This window comes from Girardinichthys multiradiatus, chromosome 13, assembly GCF_021462225.1.
Source record: "Girardinichthys multiradiatus isolate DD_20200921_A chromosome 13, DD_fGirMul_XY1, whole genome shotgun sequence".
In the NCBI taxonomy this organism is placed as follows: Eukaryota; Metazoa; Chordata; class Actinopteri; order Cyprinodontiformes; family Goodeidae; genus Girardinichthys; species Girardinichthys multiradiatus.
The window spans coordinates 14,471,348-14,492,360 of record NC_061806.1 but is presented as its reverse complement, the minus strand read 5'-3'; the positions used below and the strand labels follow the sequence as shown (position 1 = coordinate 14,492,360).

Genomic DNA, 21,013 nt, shown 5'->3' with positions numbered 1-21,013 from the left:
AGCTTTGACCAGATTCAGGGGGATGTTGGAGACACAGCGTCCGAGTGGAGCATGTTTTCCACATCTATTGTGGATGCTGCTGCCCGTAGATTCAGCGGTAAGGTGGACACCGGCAGTAAGGGATGGTGTCAAGCTGAAGAAGGAGTCCTATCGGCTGTGGCTGGCTTGTGGGACTCCTGAGGCGGCTGACGGGTTCCGTGAGGCCAAGTGTGCCGCGGCCCGGGCTGTGGCAGAGGCAAAAACTTGGGCCTGGGAGGAGTCCGGTGAGGCCATGGAGAAAGACTACCGGTTGGCCTCGAAGCGATTCTGGCAAACCGTCCGGCGCCTCAGGATGGGGAAGCAGTGCTTCGCCAACACTGTTTATAGTGGGGGTGGAAGGCTGCTGACCTTGACTGGGGACATTATCGGGCGGTGGAAGGAGTACTTCGAGGATCTCCTCAATCCTGCCATCACGCATTCCGTGGTGGAAACAGAGGCTGGGGACTCGGGGTTGGACTCTTTCATCACCCAGGCTGAAGTCACCTAGGTGGTTAAAAAGCTCCGCGGTGGCAGGGCTTCAGGGGTGGATGAGATCCGCCCTGAGTACCTCAAATCTCTGGATGTTGTGGGGCTGTCATGGTTGACAGGCCTCTTTAACATTGCGTGGCGGTCGGGGACTGGCAGACTGGGGTGGTGGTCCACCTTCATAAGTAGGGTGACCGGGGGGTGTGTTCCGACTACAGGGGGATCACACTCCTCAGCCTCCCTGGTAAGGCCTACGCCAAGGCATTGGAGAGGAAGGTCCGGCCGATAGTCGAACCTCGGCTTCAGGAGGAGCAGTGTGGTTTTCATCCCGGCTATGGCACACTGGACCAGCTCTATACCCTCTACAGGGTACTCGAGGGTTCGTGGGAGTTTGCCCAACCGGTCCACATGTGTTTTGTGGACCTGGAGAAAGCATTCGACTGTGTCCCTCATGATACCCTGTGGGGTGTGCTCCAGGAGTATGGAATCGGGGGCCCTTTATTAGGGGCCATCCGGTCCCTGTACAAGCGGAGCAGGAGTTTGGTCCGCATTGCCGGCACTAAGTCAGACCTGTTCCCGGTGCATGTTGGACTCCGGCAGGGCTGCCCTTTGTCACCGGTCCTGTTCATAACGTATATGGACAGGATTTCTAGACGCAGCCAAGGGCCGGAGGGGGTCTGGTTTGGGGACCAGTGGATTTCGTCTCTTCTTTTTGCAGATGATGTGGTCCTGCTGGCCCCCTCTAGCCAAGACCTACTGCATGCGCTGGGGCGGTTCGCAGCCGAGTGTGAAGCTGCTGGGATGAGGATCAGCTCCTCCAAGTCAGAGGCCATGGTACTTGACCGGAAAAGGGTGGCTTGTCCTCTTCAGGTTGGAGGGGAGTTTCTGCCTCAAGTGGAGGAGTTCAAGTATCTCGGGGTCTTGTTCACAAGTGAGGGAAGAATGGAGCGGGAGATCGACAGACGGATCGGTGTGGCTGCCGCAGTAATGGGGGTGCTGTGCCGGTCCGTTGTGGTGAAGAGAGAGCTGAGACGAAAAGCGAAGCTCTCGATTTACCGGTCGGTCTACATTCCTACCCTCACCTATGGCCTTGAACTTTGGGTCATGACCGAAAGAACTAGATCCTGGATACAAGCAGCTGAAATGAGCTTCCTCCGTAGGGTGGCGGGGCACTTCCTTAGAGATACGGTGAGGAGCTCGGCCATCCAGGAGGGGCTCAGAGTAGAGCCGCTGCTCCTCCACATTGAGAGGAGCCAGTTGAGGTGGCTTGGACATCTATACCGGATGTCTCCTGGACACCTTCCTCGGGAGGTGTTCCAGGCACGTCCCACCCGGAGGAGGCCCAGGGGACAGTCCAGGACACGCTGGAGGGACTATGTCTCTCGGCTGGCCTGGGAACGCCTTGGGCTCCCCCCGGGGGAGTTGGAGGAGGTGTCTGGGGAGAGGGACATCTGGGCATCTCTGCTGAGTCTGCTGCCCCTGCGACCCGGTCCTGGATAAGCGGAAGACTACGAGTACACGTACTAAAATATAAGACATTGTATCATGATACAGATCCATACATCAATGTATTTTATTAGAATTTTATGTCATTGAGCAACACAAAGTAGCGCCTAATTATGAATTGGGAAGAAAATGTTTCAAGGCTTACAATTTTGTAGATAAAAATCTGAAAATGTGGCCTACATTTGCATTCAGTCTCCTTTACTGATAGCCCTAAGTAACACTCAGTGCCACTGACTGCCTTCAGAAGTCACCCAATTACTAAATAGGAGGCACCTGTGTCTAAAATTGATCCCATTGGCGTACATGTAAAACACTCTGTTTGGAGGTAAACCTATACTCCACACCACCCTGGTAACACGACCCCTGGTGTGTTTTAATTCTACATTGTAAAGTTGACATGTGGGGCTACCTGTTGATTAGCCTGCGGTGAACGATCTTCAGGATGATGATTCTTTCAGCACAATCTTTGAGGAAGTCAGACATTTTTTGCTTCAGCTGGGGCTTCATCTCATGCTTGGCGATCACCTTCAGGTGGTCCCAAGAAGCTTTGCAGCGACGTTCCATTTGACACAAAGTCTCCTGCAGCTGATCAAAATCTACCTGATGGACAGAAATTCCCAGGTGAGCCAGAGGACAAACTGACAAACTGCAACAAACCTTACATAATAATTTATTAACCTGCATTGAAATATGGAAACAGGTTCAAAAACAGGGATTTTTACTAACACATAGATGTTGTTTGCTCAAACCACCTTTACAACCGAATCAGGGAAATTTTTTGTTTTTGAAAAGAAGGCAAGATTACAGATGTTTTTCTAGTGGCTTTGTCAACTCATTAAAATGAGCACAAAAACTATCTATTTTCTGTCCAGGTGTTTTGTACACCAATTTTATAAACAAACAATAATACTAGATGTCATTAAACTTGGGAGCAAATTGGTTTATTAGACTTTTGTGCTTAGTTCCTAAAACCTTTGATTCCTCTGATGTAAAACAGCCTGCTGGCCATTTTCCTCAAAGTAAAACCAAAACATACTTTTGCAGAACGTGTGATGGCTCCTATCTCGGAGTAGAGGTCAGTGCTCTCTGGGAAGTTTTCCACCACCACAGAGCAAGCGTGATGCAGCAGAGACTGTTTATGGACTGTGTCCTTCACTTCTGGAACCTTTTCCAAATAGGTCAGCTCAAAGCCTTTGGCCTAAAACAGGCAATGGAAAAATATCATGTTATTGGGAGTAAACCTAAAAATTCTGCAAAAATGAAACACAATGGATGGAATGGATTATGATGTAAAAGTTCAGTTCGACTGCCAAATGTAAATAGAAAAAAAAAAATTTATTGACAAAAAAAAACCTTTCTAAGAGGAATATGCTGAATGCTTGAGTGGCAGCTGATCAGCAAAAAAGTATAAAGTGAGCACTCTTACTTTCCCTAAAGATCCTCTTAGCAGTATTAGTGGGTAAGATACGAAAGGAAAAATTTCTCTTCACCCACCAAAAGCAGTCAGTCTGTTGGAAACACTATTACCTCTAGTATTATGAAACAACTGGAAATTTGGTTTCAAGATAAAGAAAAATCCAAAACTAAAAGATGAGGACGCAGCACAATTCAAGCCACATCGACACCAGAGACTGTACGTCAGTATTTTGACTTTCCAACCAATGTGTAACATTGGCTTGAAGTAATAATTTAGGGCCAAAGAACATGTGGTTGTGAGAAAACTGCAGACAGACTAATAGAGTTTGAGTGATGTGACAAATGGTGTCAATGGTGGGCAATTAGAGTAGTGCAGGTGAACATTTCCAAATAAAACACAGCCTGATTATGTGTAAAAAAGTGAAACTTTCAGCTGCTTCGATTCGACAACTTCGGCTTACATAAAGTATTCTGGTCACACAGTTATATAGAGAAATGTTGGAACGTGGAGCCGTGCATCAGTAGTAAATATGCTGGTCAGAAACAGACCAAAAATTACAAACTGTACTAAGGGGGCAGTTTGTTATGTCTCCAGCCTACTTCAGCAAGGCAACATTTCTATCATTGTGTTATACACTGATGCATGAGCTCAATGTTCAGTCACTTTTTTTCATTCGTGTTTTTTCACATATTTCTTGACTTCAAACATGGAAAACTACAAGCCCAAACACAATCGGATAGGAAAAGTTAAAAAAATATGATATATGCCCTTCAAAATACATTTTGTTAATGGATGACTCACACTGACACCATTGAGGAAATTTCCAATGGAAAGCAGTGTAGACAGGATGTATCGGAGAGTTTTGTTCTTCACCAGTTGCTCCATTCCCTCCTTCAGGTCCTGCAGTGGCTCTGCAACTTCCTGCGAGTACAGCAGTATATCATTAGTCGAGCTAAACAAGACCCTCAGAAAAAATTTGTCTTCTGCAGCAAACAGGTGCACCTTGCCTCTCGCCACAAATCATCTGCTCGTGTTGAGGGTCATAAGAGGTTGTTTAAAGGTTGCTCCTTTCCAGTAAAATATGCTCCCAATTATTTGAACCTTCTGTTTTTCTAAGCAGCAGCAGCAGCAGCTTCTCCTGTGTGCATGTGTTTGTTTTTTCTTGCATGGTATGCTGCCCTGCAATAAACCTTCCACCATCAAACCATAACGTAACGCAGGGTCAAGCTGTGAGCGCCGCTCCGTCAAATGTGCAGAAACGTCTCGTTCCTTTCACGGAAAGATGAAAGGAGCCAACGTCCTGCTAAAAGCTGTAAAATTTACATGTGCCTCTTTCTCGTGGTTCTGGCTTTGAACTTCTCCTCCTGGATGCATTCTTTGCCGGAGTAATCACTGTGTGCGTGAAGATGAAGGCAGGGTGCTGCTAATAAACATGCATATTTTGTTAGGATGTAACTATTGTGATGTTCTGCGGATGTTGTTTCTTCCTGCCCTCCACAAACAACGGTCACCTATACAACAGCCTTTACTTAGAGAACGATTTGTTTCCAATTTAAAAAGAACAAACATTTTCATCAGATGGCTCTTTTGGGAAATTTCAAATGATTTTGTTCCTATACACTGCCTTGCAAAGTTATTCACACCTCTTTTGAGCATTTCTTCACCATTTGTGGATGGTGAACACAACATCACTGTGAAACATAGAGGTGGCAGCATTTTGCTGTGTGTTTTAATTCATCGGGCACAGGAAAGCTGTTCACAGTTGATGGAAAACATGGAGCCTAATAGAAGACAAAACTTGAAGAAAGCCTGTTGCAATGGAATCGTTTAGTTCATTGCATATTAATATATCACAATGGCCTAGTCAAAGTTCAGACCTAAATCCAAATGAGAATTTGCAGCAAAAATAGAAGCTGGTGTTCACAGATGCTCTACATCAAATCTGACTGAGCTTCAACTATGTTGCAAAAAAAACGAGGAAAAATATGAGCATTTAGACATGCCAACCTGGTAGAGACAGACTTTCCCCAACAGGGTTCTATAAAGTGCTGACTCAGTGTTAATAGGGACATGTGCACGGCACACTTCATATTTGTACATAAAATTTTACAAAAATTTGACAAACATAAATCCCTGTCATTCCATTTCACTTAAGAACAGTTGAGTACCTTGGCAAAATACATTACATAGGATTTCTCATTTTGCCTACAAGCGGAAGTACTTCATGTTTAAACTGACCTTCTCCGTTGCTTCATAGTCCATCTTAAATGCCCAGAGCTGGAGTCTGGCAGAGAGCTCGCTAATGGAGGAAAGAGTGAGGAGAAACTGCTCTGCTGAACCCAGCGGGACATCCGGGTTGGCTAGCTGGGCTTCCTGGATCTTCTGCTTCTCCTCCTCTGTTGGGATCATTGTCAAGAGTTTCTGTAGAAGAGAGCAATTCATTGGTGATTGGTCAGAGGGTGGATTTGGGCATTTGTTGCTTTTTAAAAATTATCCAAGCTCTCACCTCTATGCCCTCCTTGTTGAGTGCATACTCATCAAAGTTCAGGATGGCCGTCTTGATGGTGCGAGGAGGAGGCAGGACCGTCAGGCCGATGTTGATGGCGTTGCTTCTCTTGGAATCCAAGACGATGATCTCCTGACGTTTGCCATCCGCTGCTGTTTTCTAAATCAAAGAAAAGATTAATGAATGGTCAGTTTCTGTCCCTTCCCCATCTGTTTCTGTTTCTTCTCACACTGTGGTCCACTTTATAAGCCTGTGAGGATTCAACAATTCTTCACTTGAATGCAGCTGTAGGGAGTAAAAGGGTACTGGAAGCAGGAAATACCATGCAAGTCTAGGTTTACGTGAGTTTTCACATCAATTTATAGGCACCATCTTACTCTGTTGCATGATTCATGGAATAGTCAATAGTATGCTGGTAAGAACTGTAAATGCACTCATCATGGGCATGAGTGCTTTTAATGATATATTTAATGTATTTTCAGGGTGATATGGTGATGCAACATAAAACTTCAATTTATTACAAAACAAGAATTTGGAGAAAACGTTTTTGTTTATTTTGGATTTTCTCTTATCCACATGGAGTCTAAATACATAAAATACATACAAGCTCAATCATTATTTTAGATTTTCTTGTTAAATGCACTTTAGTAAGTTGCAAAGAAACCACATTCTTTATGTAGCCATCAAAACGTTCCTGGTATAATTCTGGCTGGACATTTGACCATTCTTCCTATTAGAACTAGTATAGCATATTTTTAGTCGTGAATTATCTGGAACAGACCAAGCTTGTAGGCAAAAACCATAAATCCTCGTTATTGAGGCCAAGTTGTGCATCCTTTGTGCACAATTATTACTTACGGCATAATAGGACTTTGACACTGGTGTCCCGAGAGTTTTCACTTTGCTGCAGATTAAGCCTTGATGGTTCTTGAGATGCTCTTGTACAAATAAAGCAAGTTCATTTCATCAAAGGTGAAGGTCTGGGCTAGATCAGACGCCAGCAACCTTTACAATCTAAAGAGCCTATCCAAGGAACTCATTCTTAATAAATAAAATTGTTCTAGAGCCGTAAAACCTACATGACCCTTTGAAAAAAGCAAGCCTGTCAAGTTTTATGAACACCAACTGAATAAATTATTTGTGTTTAATAGTAAAATTAAATAAATAAAATGTATGTCCAATTATAGGTTTTGGAAAAAAAGATAAATGTCAAACTGAAGAACTGAATGTAGAGAACACCTGGACAGAAAACTGAAATAAAGAAAGAGAACATGAAGTTTGCAGCCTAATGACAAAACAAAAGAACTAAACAAAAAACAATTCCTTGTCTCATCAGTGCCATTCTGCTGTAGACATTCTATGCAAATATGGCATGAAAAACCTAGATAAAATACTAGAACAAGCCTTTTCTACCTTTATATTAAAAAAACATGTCTAAGAACTATCATTTTTGGCCGAACTTATAAATCGCCACTGTGGAGGGCCTAAGGAGCCACGTGTGGCTCCAGAGCCCTGGGCTAGCTGGACCGATTACACCTCATAGCATGCAATTTTAAACCATCTGACCCATACTGTTGCACTAGACAAACCCACATCAAAACTGGTATTGGAATGGGTAAAACAGACTAACATTAGGCGTCTAAAATTAACCTTATCTGAAAATGTTGGACTATGTTTAAAAGCTGCACCCGTAGCTGGAAATTACCACTCTAAATGAACTCTATCATTTTGACAATGAAAAGTATCCAGCCAGAAATGTACCAGAACTTTGTTGTTGGCTTCAAAACGTGTGTCTGTATTTTTAACAATACACCCCCGCTATCCATATATTAGTGGGGTGTACACATACGTTTGAGCTTGTTTAGATAATTTCAACCTTGTATGGTATAGGGAAAGTCCACAAAAAAGTCTAAATAAAATCAGAAATCTAAATAACTGAGCACCTAATTATTGTTTTTGAAATTCACTGAAGTTGTTTGTTTGATCATTTTATCACATCCAATAAAAGAACAGTTCGCATATTTAAAAGCCCCAAATTCATATGGCATTCATGATGATGGTGGTATGTAAACCTATGACCTGCAATGTGTCCTATGTGTGGAAATGCTTTTACTAAGTGCATTCTTTCAGGGATTAGCAAGATTTCTTTGAAGATGTAATTGTTATTCGTATAAGTATAAGTGAAGTAAAGTGAACAAAGAAAAACATGGTGAAGTGGAAAAAGTATTCAAATAAACTTTCTTCGTGTTTAATTGGCACAAAAATGTTTTTTTTTTGCTCTCCAGTAGTCCAACAGAAGTAGATCCTGTCTGTATCTCTTTCAGCCATAGCTGCAGACCACAGTCATACTGGTCCCATCATAAACCAAAGAGCAGAGTCTCCTACTAATCGGGCTTCACTGTAAATTGCAGGTTCTGAAGCGGAGGCTCAGACGTAAAAGTGTAAGGGTCCTAGCTTTTGCTCTCTACCTCTGAACATTTCTTATTGAACGGCTTAGTGAAAATTACACAGGGATCAAACATCTCTTGTGTGATCGGGATCAAACACTTGAGACCTCATTTAACCCTAGAAGATCAAAACTTTTTTTTTCTTTGATAAAAAAAAACAAATCTGTTACTTAAGGCCCTCATGTTTAATCTTGGAAATTTTCTAACAAAAAGATAGTTTATTCCTAATTTTTCAACACAGCTGATATGTCACTCAGTCCTATACGACATTTAGACATCATTCCTCTTAAACAGTGCTTATTACAGTTGGGTCGGTACTCTGATGTGGCTCTTTAACAAGCGATGGGGTATTGAGAGGATCTCAAGAAGTCAGTTTAGATTTTAAAATGATTTTCAACAGCATAACTATGCAATCCTTATTTTAGGTGCTGGAAGGGGAAACGTTTTGTCCTGAGGGCTGACTCTCCTACATTTCTTTGTTTTTTCTTCGTTTCACCATCCCTGATTTACTTTTATGAGAAAGTAACAGGCTTCTACAGACCTGGAAGACGGCATGTTGTGGTAATTTCCTTAATTAGGCAGGAAAATGTCAGCAGGGAAAACATACAGTACAATGGTTTAAAAGATGACAGTCATTCAGTACCATAGGTTAGTATCCTGGAATTTGGCTCTTTACCTTTGTTACTGATATTTCCTTTGATTTGGTCTCAAACAGATGTTCCAGTTTGGCTGTGTCTAACTTTACAGGTTCTACTTTGGACCAGAAGGAGTCTCCGCTCCATTTGTGGTCCCGGTACTGAGAGTCAGTTGGACGCACCTGAGGACAAACAATGAACATGACTCAGATTTAAAAAGCAGAGCTGAGTAAACAGGGGGAGTTGTTGCCTGAGAATTCCTTAGACAATCAAACAAAAATCTTTAAAAAGTTTGATTAAATGACTACTCTGAGTCCAAAATGTTCTTCTGACTAAATTAATAAATAAAATTCTACAAAGCTACTAAATCACCAGGACGTTGCAAGGCTATAAGTGACCCAGAAATTTTATACTATATCTAACAGGTGTTGCTAACACAATTCTTGAGTCTGGAAGTTGTTACTGAGGAAAAAGAGTATTAGTGACATGTTAGAAAATGAAATCAGATCAAGGACAAGTGGTGGAAGAAGCTGTTTTAAAGGAAGTTGTATTTTCTATGCAGGCTGACTGCTGTTCATTTAGGTCTCTTAAGTCTTTTAAACAGGGAGTAAGACTTTAGCAGACTTTAAGGCTAACCAAATGAATTGCTAAGATAAGACGCTAAAAATTGTTGATAATATTATTGTAAAATAATTTTCTCTTTGTTTCATATTATAAGTAAAACTCAGTTTTACAAAGAGTCCTAAGATAGGTTAATTAGGGCCGAACTATAAAATCATTTTTGATATCTAAAATAATTCCTAAAGGGAAATCATAATTGACTAAAATCAACATCAGCAGATTCGAGCTCCACTCTCTCACCTCGCTCCAGAAAAGCCTGATTGTCTTCTTCTTTTTGTTGAAGAGAGGTGGCTCTGAGGGAGAGGACGATGTTGCTGGAGTGCTAAAGGAGGGAGGGGGTGGAGGCCTCATAACACCAATTAGGGGAGGGGGTGGGGGGCACCCACCTAGAATGGGGGGTGGTGGAGGAAAGCGGGGGATGAAGGGTGGAGGAGGTGGTGGAGGTGGAAGGTCACTACACCCTCCCATCAGAACAGCATCCAGAATGTCCTTGTCGTCGTCCTCTGTCAGATCAGTGAAGTTAATGTCCCTGATGCATAGCTCTCGTGGGCTGGCCAGGAGCTGGTCCCAGATGGTATCCGATTCCTTCTTAGGAGGGGGGGGAGGGGGCTCGTTGGCCGGGGCGTCCAGGTAAGGGTGAGACGAGCCAAGGTCTTTGACCAGGTCTCCGAACCGCTCAGCAAATGGACGGATACTCCCATGATGCTCTGATATGTCCTCCTTATTTTTGTTCTCCGGGTTAGCCTCTTGATGGGTTTCCCTATCCGCTTCCTCCCCCTCTCCCTTCTCTGTTGCCTTCTCCACATCCTCCTCTTCCTCCTCAGCACTGGGCTTTGGGCTCTGGGAGTACAGCATGTCCAGCATGAAGAGTTTGCTATCAAGTAGTTTGTTGCAATTTCCATTCACTTCTGCCTCCTTAAAGCCTGAAAAAGAAGGAAAAGGGGTAATCCCAAAGTTAATATCTTAAAACTTCTGAAAAATAAAAATACCAAAAGGTCTATTTTGATGATTTTCCTTTAGAGCCAACCCACCATTCTCAGCGCTCCCCCTCTCCTCTCTCTCCAAGGTGCTGCTGGCAGAGGAGATGCTGGAAGCCGAGCAGTTGTCCTTCTCATTTACCTCCTCATTTTGTCGCTCCTTGTCACTAAGGATGCCACTGTCCTCCTCCGCTTCTTCCTCTCTCTGCTTCTCTGCTTCCTGCTCAGTCTCCTCTATGTCCTGCTCCTTGTCTGCTGCTACTTCCTCCTGCACGTCTTCGTCCTCTTCTTGCTTCTGCTCTTCCACTTCCTCTGCAGCAGCTTCTACCTGTTTCTCCTCTGTTTCTACACTGGCACTGGAGTTGTCAGCTTCTCCTGTCACAAGGAAATGTCACTTTTTAGTTACTCAAGTTTTTCTTTTATATTTGTTTTAAACATTAGAATTATTTACAGTAAAGTAATATTCATATTTGGCAAAACATTTGACCTTTGATTTAAAGCTAGTTCTGAATGCACACCTCATTTACTTATTCACCGACAAGAAAAACAAAAACACGCAGCTGTGCTGTAATGTAAAAAATACTGCTGGTGCACAAAGCTGGGTTGTTGCAGGAGCACGATATGAGCAGGAAATGAGGAATTGGGTTCCTGTTTACATCAAATCTCGCCTATGTACACAGTACACACGTAAATCAGCAGCACAGTCCGTGCAGTGATGAAGGAAGGGTTTAGAAAAACATGGGGCCGAGAGGCATCAGACGTTTGCCTCTTTGAGCTACAGTGCCTCCAATCGTGGCTTCACTTGTGCTCCAAAACAAGGGTGTTTTTTCTTGCATGAGATGTTTGGGCATCACTCTGTCAAAAGGTTGTTTCAAAAACCAATTTGACCCTTGCACTCATATCCTCCCTGTCACTCCAAACCCCTTTCTAAGCCTTATGTATCCCATCCCTTCCCTTACAGCACCCACAATCTGCCTTCTTTATTCTTCCACTGCACAAAACTGTATGCTAATTCAAAGTGAAGCAGTTTTTGATTAGGACTGACTGCTGAGGGCCAAACAGATGTTTGGGAATTGAACAGATGACCTTCTGGGCTTCATTATGATTCTAGAAGCTATTAACACACGCAAATATATACAAGTTGGTGTATCCTTTATAACATGTTAAAACAAGCCAAATTTAACTAGTTTAAGTTGTTAACCAGTCGAAAATTGACCTAGGGACCCATGGGTGTAAGAAAAATGGGCCCCAAGTAGGATTTTCCCACGGTTACTTAATGACCCTATGTTAATTCCCTATATGGGCTAGAGCTACAAATGACCTTATGGTTTACATTATGACTTAATGTATTAAACTTGTGAGAAGAAATATGTACAAAGTGGCATAACCTTTATAGCACAATAAAATAAGCTCTCCTATTAGATGCTAGTAAGCCAACTTTTACATGTGGGGCCCAAAGTATAATAAATAACCTAAAAAATAGGCTCTAAATGGGACTGTCCAAGGGTTACCTCCATGGTAACCTTTCATATTGGTTGTATGCAAGGGTAAGTAAAAAGTGGGACTCATATGGATTATTGATGTGTTGCCTATTTTGAACCAATTTACTCGTTACCCAATTGAGAACCTACATAAGATCAGCAGAGGAAGCCCAACCCAATTCTGTTAATCCTTATGGGAACTATTTAGTCAACCCAAGTGGGTCCACTGTGAGCCAACACTGAGAAAAATTAACACAAGGCTCACATAGTCATGTTGGCTGGACCCTTTTTCCATCTTTTTCAGCTTTTATGAATGCCTGTATGTTTTCATCTATTTAAAGTCTGCATTGGTGCTCAACACAGATCCAGTCGTAATCCAAGTTTACAATCTATGAATTAATCCTATTACCGAGGACACTCCATTCTAACAAAACTGTGCCATTTGAGCATTTCAACCATGAATTTACACAAGAATTTACAACAAAAATGTATAACACAAATTGAATTGCTTTTATCAACCATATAAAAGGCACAATTATTCCTACTACTACAAAAATAATTGAACATCTTATCTATAGCAGTTATACTAATGTTATTTATAATGTTTATGTATTGTTATTTTGATATTGAGCCAAAAGATAGATCAAACACTAACTAAATTTACTACTTGATAGACAGAATATATACAGGGGTTGGACAATGAAACTGAAACACCTGTCATTTTAGTGTGGGAGGTTTTATGGCTAAATTGGACCAGCCTGGTAGCCAGTCTTCATTGATTGCACATTGCACCAGTAAGAGCAGAGTGTGAATGTTCAATTAGCAGGGTAAGAGCACAGTTTTGCTCAAAATATTGAAATGCACACAACATTATGGGTGACATACCAGAGTTCAAAAGAGGACAAATTGTTGGTGCACGTCTTGCTGGCGCATATGTGACCAAGACAGCAAGTCTTTGTGATGTATCAAGAGCCACGGTATCCAGGGTAATGTCAGCATACCACCAAGAAGGACGAACCACATCCAACAGGATTAACTGTGGATGCAAGAGGAAGCTGTCTGAAAGGGATGTTCGGGTGCTAACCCGGATTGTATCCAAAAAACATAAAACCACGGCTGCCCAAATCACGGCAGAATTAAATGTGCACCTCAACTCTCCTGTTTCCACCAGAACTGTCCGTCGGGAGCTCCAAAGGGTCAATATACACGGCTGGGTTGCTATAGCCAAACCTTTGGTCACTCATGCCAATGCCAAATGTTGGTTTCAATGGTACAAGGAGCACAAATCTTGGGCTGTGGACAATGTGAAACATGTATTGTTCTCTGATGAGTCCACCTTTACTGTTTTCCCCACATCCGGGAGAGTTATGGTGTGGAGAACATATACCATATTGCTCCTGGACACATCATCAGTAAAGAATCCTGTGATCATTGGGGGTTTTGGTTCTTTCAACAATCAGAACACCTCACCTAGGTGACTAAGGGTTGATCATGCACCAGCTAGTGTCCAGGAAGCGCTACACTGCCCACACCTCTCTCCTCCTGATTCACAGCCACCTTGATTCTACTTCTGCTGCGTCAGTGGCCAACTTGATGGCCCTTCGCTGGCTAACCCCAGTGATGCCCAGAATCCTTTAAGCTCTGCAGAGGGATTGGCCCACGAACCCAATACATCCCACCTCTATGTGTTCACTCCTTGCCTGTCATCCATTGCTCCAGGCACTCCTATAATAGCGCAGAGTGCTTCGCCGTCTTTCTTTCATTGGCCTGCTCAATCTGATCCATCTGGCTAGCTTGCTTCTCCTCAACGTCTGCTCGCACCTCCTCCGTGATCAGTGATCTTCTCTCCTTCTCCTGTGTCTTATAGCGAGGTGTTCCACTATTACCCAGGCCAGCTGGATTTGTGCCACTAAACTCACCAGTGCCCTTTACCTGAATAGTGATTTTGTAATGCCCACCGTCCTCCACTTCTTGCAAGTCCTGACCTTTGCGTCCCTGGACTCCTAGTGCTTCAGCACCTCTCTGGAATGGGTCATGATGAACTTTTCACTCAAGTCGCTGATTCAGTTTGTTGTTTAGCCCATATAGAGCAATGCAGCACAGGTTCCAAGATAGCCCCAGTCCCTTCCGTAAAATCTGCTAACCCTCCTCTCAAAACCTTCCACTAGAGACGGAACTTCATTGAGCAGAAGGGCCAGAGAATCCATTTTAGAACCAGTTGTTGGAAAATCCAAGCGTTGAATTTGCTAACCAATTCTCCAGTTATTGAGTGGTCGCATGTGTGGAGGCAGCATCCTTCAGGCTGCAGTTGAACACCTTTCCTAAGTTCTTTACAGGTTTCTCTGTAAGTGAATGTATCTTTGTTGTGCCAATTAAAAAAGCAAACTGGTCAATAACCTTTCCTCTCTTCAGCACCAGAGACCTTGACTTTGCAGGTTTAAACCTCATACAAGCCCAGAAGAGGCTGCTAAGGTTCCATCTGCTCCCTGGGAAAGATGTAGTTGTCACTGTCAGGTTGTCCAAGACGGCTCAGATGGGCGGCTGTCTGACTCCAAACTTGGTGAGGGGCCCCTTTGTTCTTCTTGGCTTCCCCGAGGAACTGGTTGACCACAGCTGTTTGTTCTTTGTGTCCGGTACCTTTGGAATCCATAAATGTTTCTCGCAGCCATCTTAGGAGTCACTGATTGTTTATGATTTATTCTTTTGTTTCCGTTTTTTGTAGATTAGTAGTTTTCCTCATCCTGTTCATTTGTACTTAGTAGATAAGGTGACTGTTATTTGCCTAGTTAAAGAGTTTGTTAACTGAAGTATTTTAACTAGGTGTAATTATTCTATTAATAAATTCTTATATTTTGGAGAGAAGTTTTTTTTCTTTATTCTGCATATGTGTGCAAGGCTTGCTGCTTGAGAATGCCAATGCGTAAATTCACTCCTTCATCTATTGTTCTACAATACCATACTTCGGCTAGCAGGTATTCATAAAACAATAACTAACAGACACTGAGATGTTTAGGCAATTAATGCCTGATAATCAGGCAGTTTTTTAACTTGGTAATTTTGATCTAAATAACAAACTTTGTGAAAATTGCCATTGGTATCTATAGATAGCTATTCATAGCCAAACCTATTGTTGAACAACATTTATTTGCCAGGATAAGTTTGGCTGCTACCTTTTAGACAGCTGACCACAGCAACAATTGGGGGAGGTTAATCTGGCATCTTATTAAAATGATTTTGAACTCCAAGAACAGTTTGATTTTTTAAACAACCATAGTCATCCATTTTGCCAGAAACTGGCCCATACCCTATTAAGACTAAGGACAAAGACAGCAAGTTTTAGCAAAGATCGTGTCACCAAAATGACTTCTCATTTTTCAATAACAAAAATAGCAGGTGACGTTCTTAAAACCTGAGTCTTCCTACCAGCCTCAGAAGGTATGCAGGCAGTGCCTGGCGTCTCGGATTCAAGATCGGCTTCTGCCTCCTCCTGGGAGGCGAAAGATGATGGCGTGCTGCTGCGCGATGATGAGGGCCAGGCCTCTGAGGGTTCAAAGGGGAGGCTGAGGTCAGCGCGAATCTTCGACACCCGGACACGGTCCCTCTCGTACTCCTCCGCCGCCAGACGTTCTACGTTCTTATATCTAAGGGGGAGCAAAAGATGGGTTGCTATCCTTGGTCAATGTGAAGCTGGCAAAAGCAAAACCACTTGTTTCCAATCTCTGCCAGCAGGGCTATTTTAATTAGAAAATAATACAATGAAGATACAGTGTTTAATTTCAGAATTCCACTAATTTGTCCTCTACAGCTGCAATGCCACTTAAACACAACCTCTGTTCATCTGCTAATCTTTCAGCATCAATCCTGTCAACATTAAAGATTTGAAATTAAGTGATTCGGAAAAAAGGAGAAAAAGAAGAGCATCCAAAGGGAGAGGTGGAGAAACGTTTAAGACAAAGAAAGGCTAGACTTGTTTAAGATCAGCTCCCTTACGTCCTGTTCCAGTCTCTGTCTTTCTCCTTCTTCCCTTCCACCCTTTCTTCAACCACTAAACTTCCCCCTTCAACCTGCTGGCCAGCACTGACTCAACCCTCTCTCTCTCCTTCAGTCTCTTTCTTCTTTCTCTAACCCCTCCTCTTTCCCACCACACTGTGAATGTGTGCAGCTTCTGTTCAGACTTCATTAGCATCAGGACACTTCAGATGTCTGAAGGAACCTGACACGAATGCTCTTGTGTGCATTGGGTTGCCTATCTGCATGTGATTAGGAATAAACTGAAGTTATTGTGAGCCAAGTGTGTGTTGTTAGCTTCACCGCACTGTATGTACACACACACACACACACACACACACACACACACACACACACACACACACACACACACACACACAGAGCTCAGTGGAAGTTTGTGAAAAATACTTCTCCTGCTGTGAGACCTGATTGTGAGTTAATCCCACATTGAAAACAGAGCATCGTATGTGTCTGCAGAACTGTTCTTGACCAATTAAAGCATATACTGTTGTATAATCTGCTCATGTTTACTAAGGATGTAGCTTAAAGCACATTCCCAAAACGACCCCAAAGGCAACCAAGATCACGATCACCAATTAGACATAATTTTACTTCTGGCTACATTCCACAATGAATAATAGAGATTTTCCATATAAATATTTTGTTTAGCATTTAGTGAAAAATCAGCATTATATTGAACCTTAGATCAAATTATTAAACATTATGTAACAGTTCCAATTAGCTCCACAGAACCATACAAAACCATGAAAAGCTCTTCATTGTGTCAAATATTTTGAAGACTGCTTAAAATGATCATCTTTAAATGGATAGTTAAATGGAAAAATAAAAAATAAGACATCTCACAACTGCCTGTTTGTTGGGTCTAATGGATAGTTTAACTCTATAATAATACAACAGGAAAATAAATATAATTATAATATTAAATGTATAATAATGTCATAAAAATGCTGGTGAGTAATACATTGGTAAACGCCCACATTTATTCCATTTAAAATAAAAGTGTAGGTGCTTATGGGTCAGGTAAGGGATTTAAACAGATCTCAAAAGAACTAGTCTACAGGCAGAGGACATTCAAAACAAATGACAACATCCCCATATCTGGTAACCCAATTAAATTTGCTCTGAAAGCAGACCACCAAAAGCTAAAAGAAGTCCCCAAAAACCCCAAAATGTCAGCAATGCCTGCAATGAAATTGCTAACTTATTTCCTGAACAATTCAAAAGATTAGAAGGGTAGTCTGTACAATCTGTACCAGGTCCAGCACCATTATTGTAATCAATCAAAACTAATTTGGGCAAAATGACATAATTCTGCCAAATCTATTACAAAGCAAAGAAATTATACATCACCTACACTCCTCCTCCTGCTGTCTCAATATTTTTCCCACAGCTTTCTTTAACATTTCCAGGATTAAAGGTCTAATGTCCCAACAGGATCTTGAATTGATTCGATTACCAGAACTGTGTCCCAAAGAAAACAGTGTTTTCTCAGCTGAACGTCTGTTTTACTAGCTATGTTATGTTGGCTGAAGCTAATCAATATCTATTTCAGTCTGCCCGACTGGCAGATTGTTGATTATTTCCAAGCCACAATGAGACCTAAAAAAAACACATTAACCTTACATTTTTTTAAACCTATTGCAAATTCCAAAAGTGTATCCAAGTCTTTTTGTCCCTAAAGTAAACTGATGAGTCACAGCTGATCAGACCAATTCACTCTGCCAACGTGAAGATTCAATTCAATTCAGTTTTATTTATATAGCGCCAATTCACAACACATGTTGTCTCAAGGCACTTCACAACAGTCAGGTACATACATTCCAATTAATCGTAACCATTGAACAGTGCAGTCGGAGTTAGTTTTTTATTCAAATTGGATAAAAAGTTTTTCTATCTAAGGAAACCCAGCAGATTGCATCCAGTCAGTGACAGATGAAGACAGTTACAATTCTCTAATATAGTGTAGTATCCCATGGATGAACGGAGGCCACTCTTCTGACTAGCTGTTAGTCTTCTACCGCTTAGAGGATTTTTTTTACATTTTAAACAAACTCATTATGATATGACACCAGTACACAACAGCTACTTCTTTTCTTTTACCTTCTCTTTCTTTTACCTTTTCCTGTCTTATTTTGTCTTCTTTCCTTCTTTAATTGATTCTTTCTTCCTTCCTCCTTCCCATTTTCCTAGTTATTCATCCATTCCTTTTTTCCTTGTTTCTATACTTCTTCCTGAATTTCTTCCATCCCTTGCTTCCTTTCTTCCTTTTGTAATTTTCTCCTTCATTCTTCCATTGTCTCCCCCCGTTATTGTTCACATCCTTCTTCCCTTCCGTCCTCCCTTGTTAGCTTTCCTACTTCCTACTTTCCTTTGTTCCTTTCTTTTTTGCTTCCATACTATATTATTCACTTCTTTCCTCATTTTCCGTAGTCTTTGATTTCTTTTTTCCTTCCTAACCCTACTGCTTTACCATATTTCCTTGCTTTCATCCTTTGGTTTTGTCTACTCGTTTGACTCTAAAAATGTTTGGTATTTGGACATGAAAAATATGTAGGAAATCTGTATATAACATAACATTTTTGCTAGGTGATATTAACACTAGTAACGTTAGTAAGCCTAGTATAACTATTTAACTTTAAATGTTTAATGTCTTAAAACCCCTTAGAATTCCCTCAAACAGCAGCCAGATCAGAGCGTCCAACAATCTATTTTGTTATCTGGAGTTAAAGCTCCAACTTTCCTTTTCGACCAGATCTTTCTGTCCTGTGTTTGTCAAGTAAATGCATACCAGAGACATTGGATGGGGACAAAAATATGTGTACTATTCTGAAAACCATGACACCCAAATGCATCGTAAACATAACACCCTGTGGGTGCTAGCAGAGGTTATCATCTTCTCAGTAACTGGACTGTCAATTAAAACACAAAGTAACGGGTGAAATACTAGAAGGGGTTTGCATCTAAAATACTGGATTTAGCTTTTAAACAGTTGGCTTACAAATAAGCGGCCACAATGAGTATGATTGGCTCAAAAAGTGGACATGACCTCCTATGCCCTTCTACCTAAATCCCTTGCTTCCTGCGATTCCCATCTGCACACAAACACAGATTTATAAGCCTCATGAAAATTATTCCAGCGTGTAAAGAGATGAGTGGTGTTAGGAGACGGGCATTCAGTGTGAAGAGCTAAAAAAATCTACAAATCAGATTTTCCCAAGGCATGCAGCCAAAATAATCAAACCCCGCCCAGGGAGAAGAATCAAGAAAATAGGCAAGCTTGGCAGTCCCCATGCCCCCACCGCACTGTAAGACTGTGGCAGCTGAGGGCACAGATTTAACCTGAAACAAATTACCTTATTACTAAGTTTCCCAAGGACCAGGCTTAAAGACCTTCCCAGGAGGTTCAGATGTTGCTTTGATTTAGAGTGGGCACTTACCGCTCTTCCCGCGCAAGCCTGGCCTCTTCCATTTTATCCACATAGTCACGGCTGAGGGAGACACACAAACAGAGAATTTGAAAGGAAAACAATCAGGCCCAGTTCCACCACCGGGGTGAAGAAGAAAGCCATGCAAAGAAGTAATTCCAATCAGTGTGTCATGACAAAAACCAGTTTGTTATACTTGGATGTTTTTAACCCATACGGGAAGGGGTCGAGATTTTTCTACCTATTTTCATAAGCTTTCAATTCAGTATCCAGTATGGCTGCCAAGAATATAGAATGCAGTGAAAGATGTAGGTATAAACTATTTATTTGCACATCTGACCTTTATGTTATTATATTAACCCAGGTCACACATGAGATGGTTCAGTACATTATTGTGAGAATTTCCCTTTAGATATTTTAACACATAAACCTATAGTTATCATCATGTATTGGTAATAGCACTAAAAAGTAAAGTATAAATCACAACTTCTGACAACCAAACCACGCTCAGCTCAGGTGTGATGTCATTCCCAGCTCCAAAACTCAGAGACAATTTTGCTAAAATCTCATTTCACCTCTTTATTTACGCACTAGAAATAAATATCAATTTGATCCCTCTAAAACGTAACCAAAATGCGTCCTAATTTCTCTGTATTTTAAAGAAGCAGAATCTGTTATGGCTCATGTATATTTTGCAGACCAAAGAACCACATGTATGCACAGGCGATTGTTGCTCTGTTCTGTCTTGGGTATAACAGTGTTGAGCCATCAGGGTCTATTTAAGGTATCCAGAAAAGACCTTGACTTATCGCAGAAATAAAAAGGTAAATAATTTAATATTAATAAATACAAAATAGTTACTTATTAGAATACCTTCCGCTTTTAACATTATTGCTGATTGACATTTTGATGAGCCATATTTTTATTTGCAATAAGAGGTTATGTTTTTCACCTGCCCTAATGATAGAGGTTTTGGGATTTGAAATTGTCACAGATTGTTATTTTTCCCTTTTTAAAGACAATTAAAATATCAAATAATATACTCTGTTGAAAGGTTTGAGTAATATATGCTATTTTTTAGGTCCTTGATTTGTTGGCTTATTCAGGCTGCCAACTAGAAAGGATGAACACTTGGTCTTATTCTCAGTGTGGCTCAGGAGGTTCTACTGCTGGGGGAAATCTTTAGACTGAGGCAACCAGAAAGGCACCATTAATTAATCAGATATTTAGAAATGGTTAAAGAATAAGCTCTCAGCAATTAGGTTTAAAATAGACCTGTTTGCTTTTTAGGAGCTCTTAAATACAATTTGTTGTGAAGTCATGCTCCTAAACATGAACAAGTTTTGGCCAGGGTTATCTTCAGCTGTTAATAGCATAAAGTAAAGCAGCGCTGCCATACCAGCACAGGCCTAGTGCTGTATAAATAAACTGAAGTGAATTTAATAAAAAATGTGAAAATCTCTCA

The 21,013-nt window shown here is 41.5% G+C and overlaps 1 protein-coding gene across 5 annotated transcripts in view; it reads right to left on the bottom strand.

Moving 5' to 3' along the window:
• Positions 1-21,013, bottom strand: part of fhod3a (formin homology 2 domain containing 3a) — an 83,432-nt gene that overhangs the window by 4,466 nt on the left and 57,953 nt on the right. For all 5 annotated transcript variants that reach the window (XM_047384007.1, XM_047384008.1, XM_047384009.1 and 2 more), the window contains 10 exons: positions 19,561-19,611; positions 15,518-15,735; positions 10,668-10,988; positions 9,877-10,559; positions 9,057-9,197; positions 5,934-6,092; positions 5,666-5,848; positions 4,229-4,348; positions 3,047-3,208; positions 2,420-2,610 (listed from right to left, as the gene is read on the bottom strand). In XM_047384007.1, the coding sequence (XP_047239963.1) occupies positions 2,420-2,610; positions 3,047-3,208; positions 4,229-4,348; positions 5,666-5,848; positions 5,934-6,092; positions 9,057-9,197; positions 9,877-10,559; positions 10,668-10,988; positions 15,518-15,735; positions 19,561-19,611 (2,229 nt within the window). The remainder of the gene's footprint in view (positions 1-2,419; positions 2,611-3,046; positions 3,209-4,228; positions 4,349-5,665; positions 5,849-5,933; positions 6,093-9,056; positions 9,198-9,876; positions 10,560-10,667; positions 10,989-15,517; positions 15,736-19,560; positions 19,612-21,013) is intronic.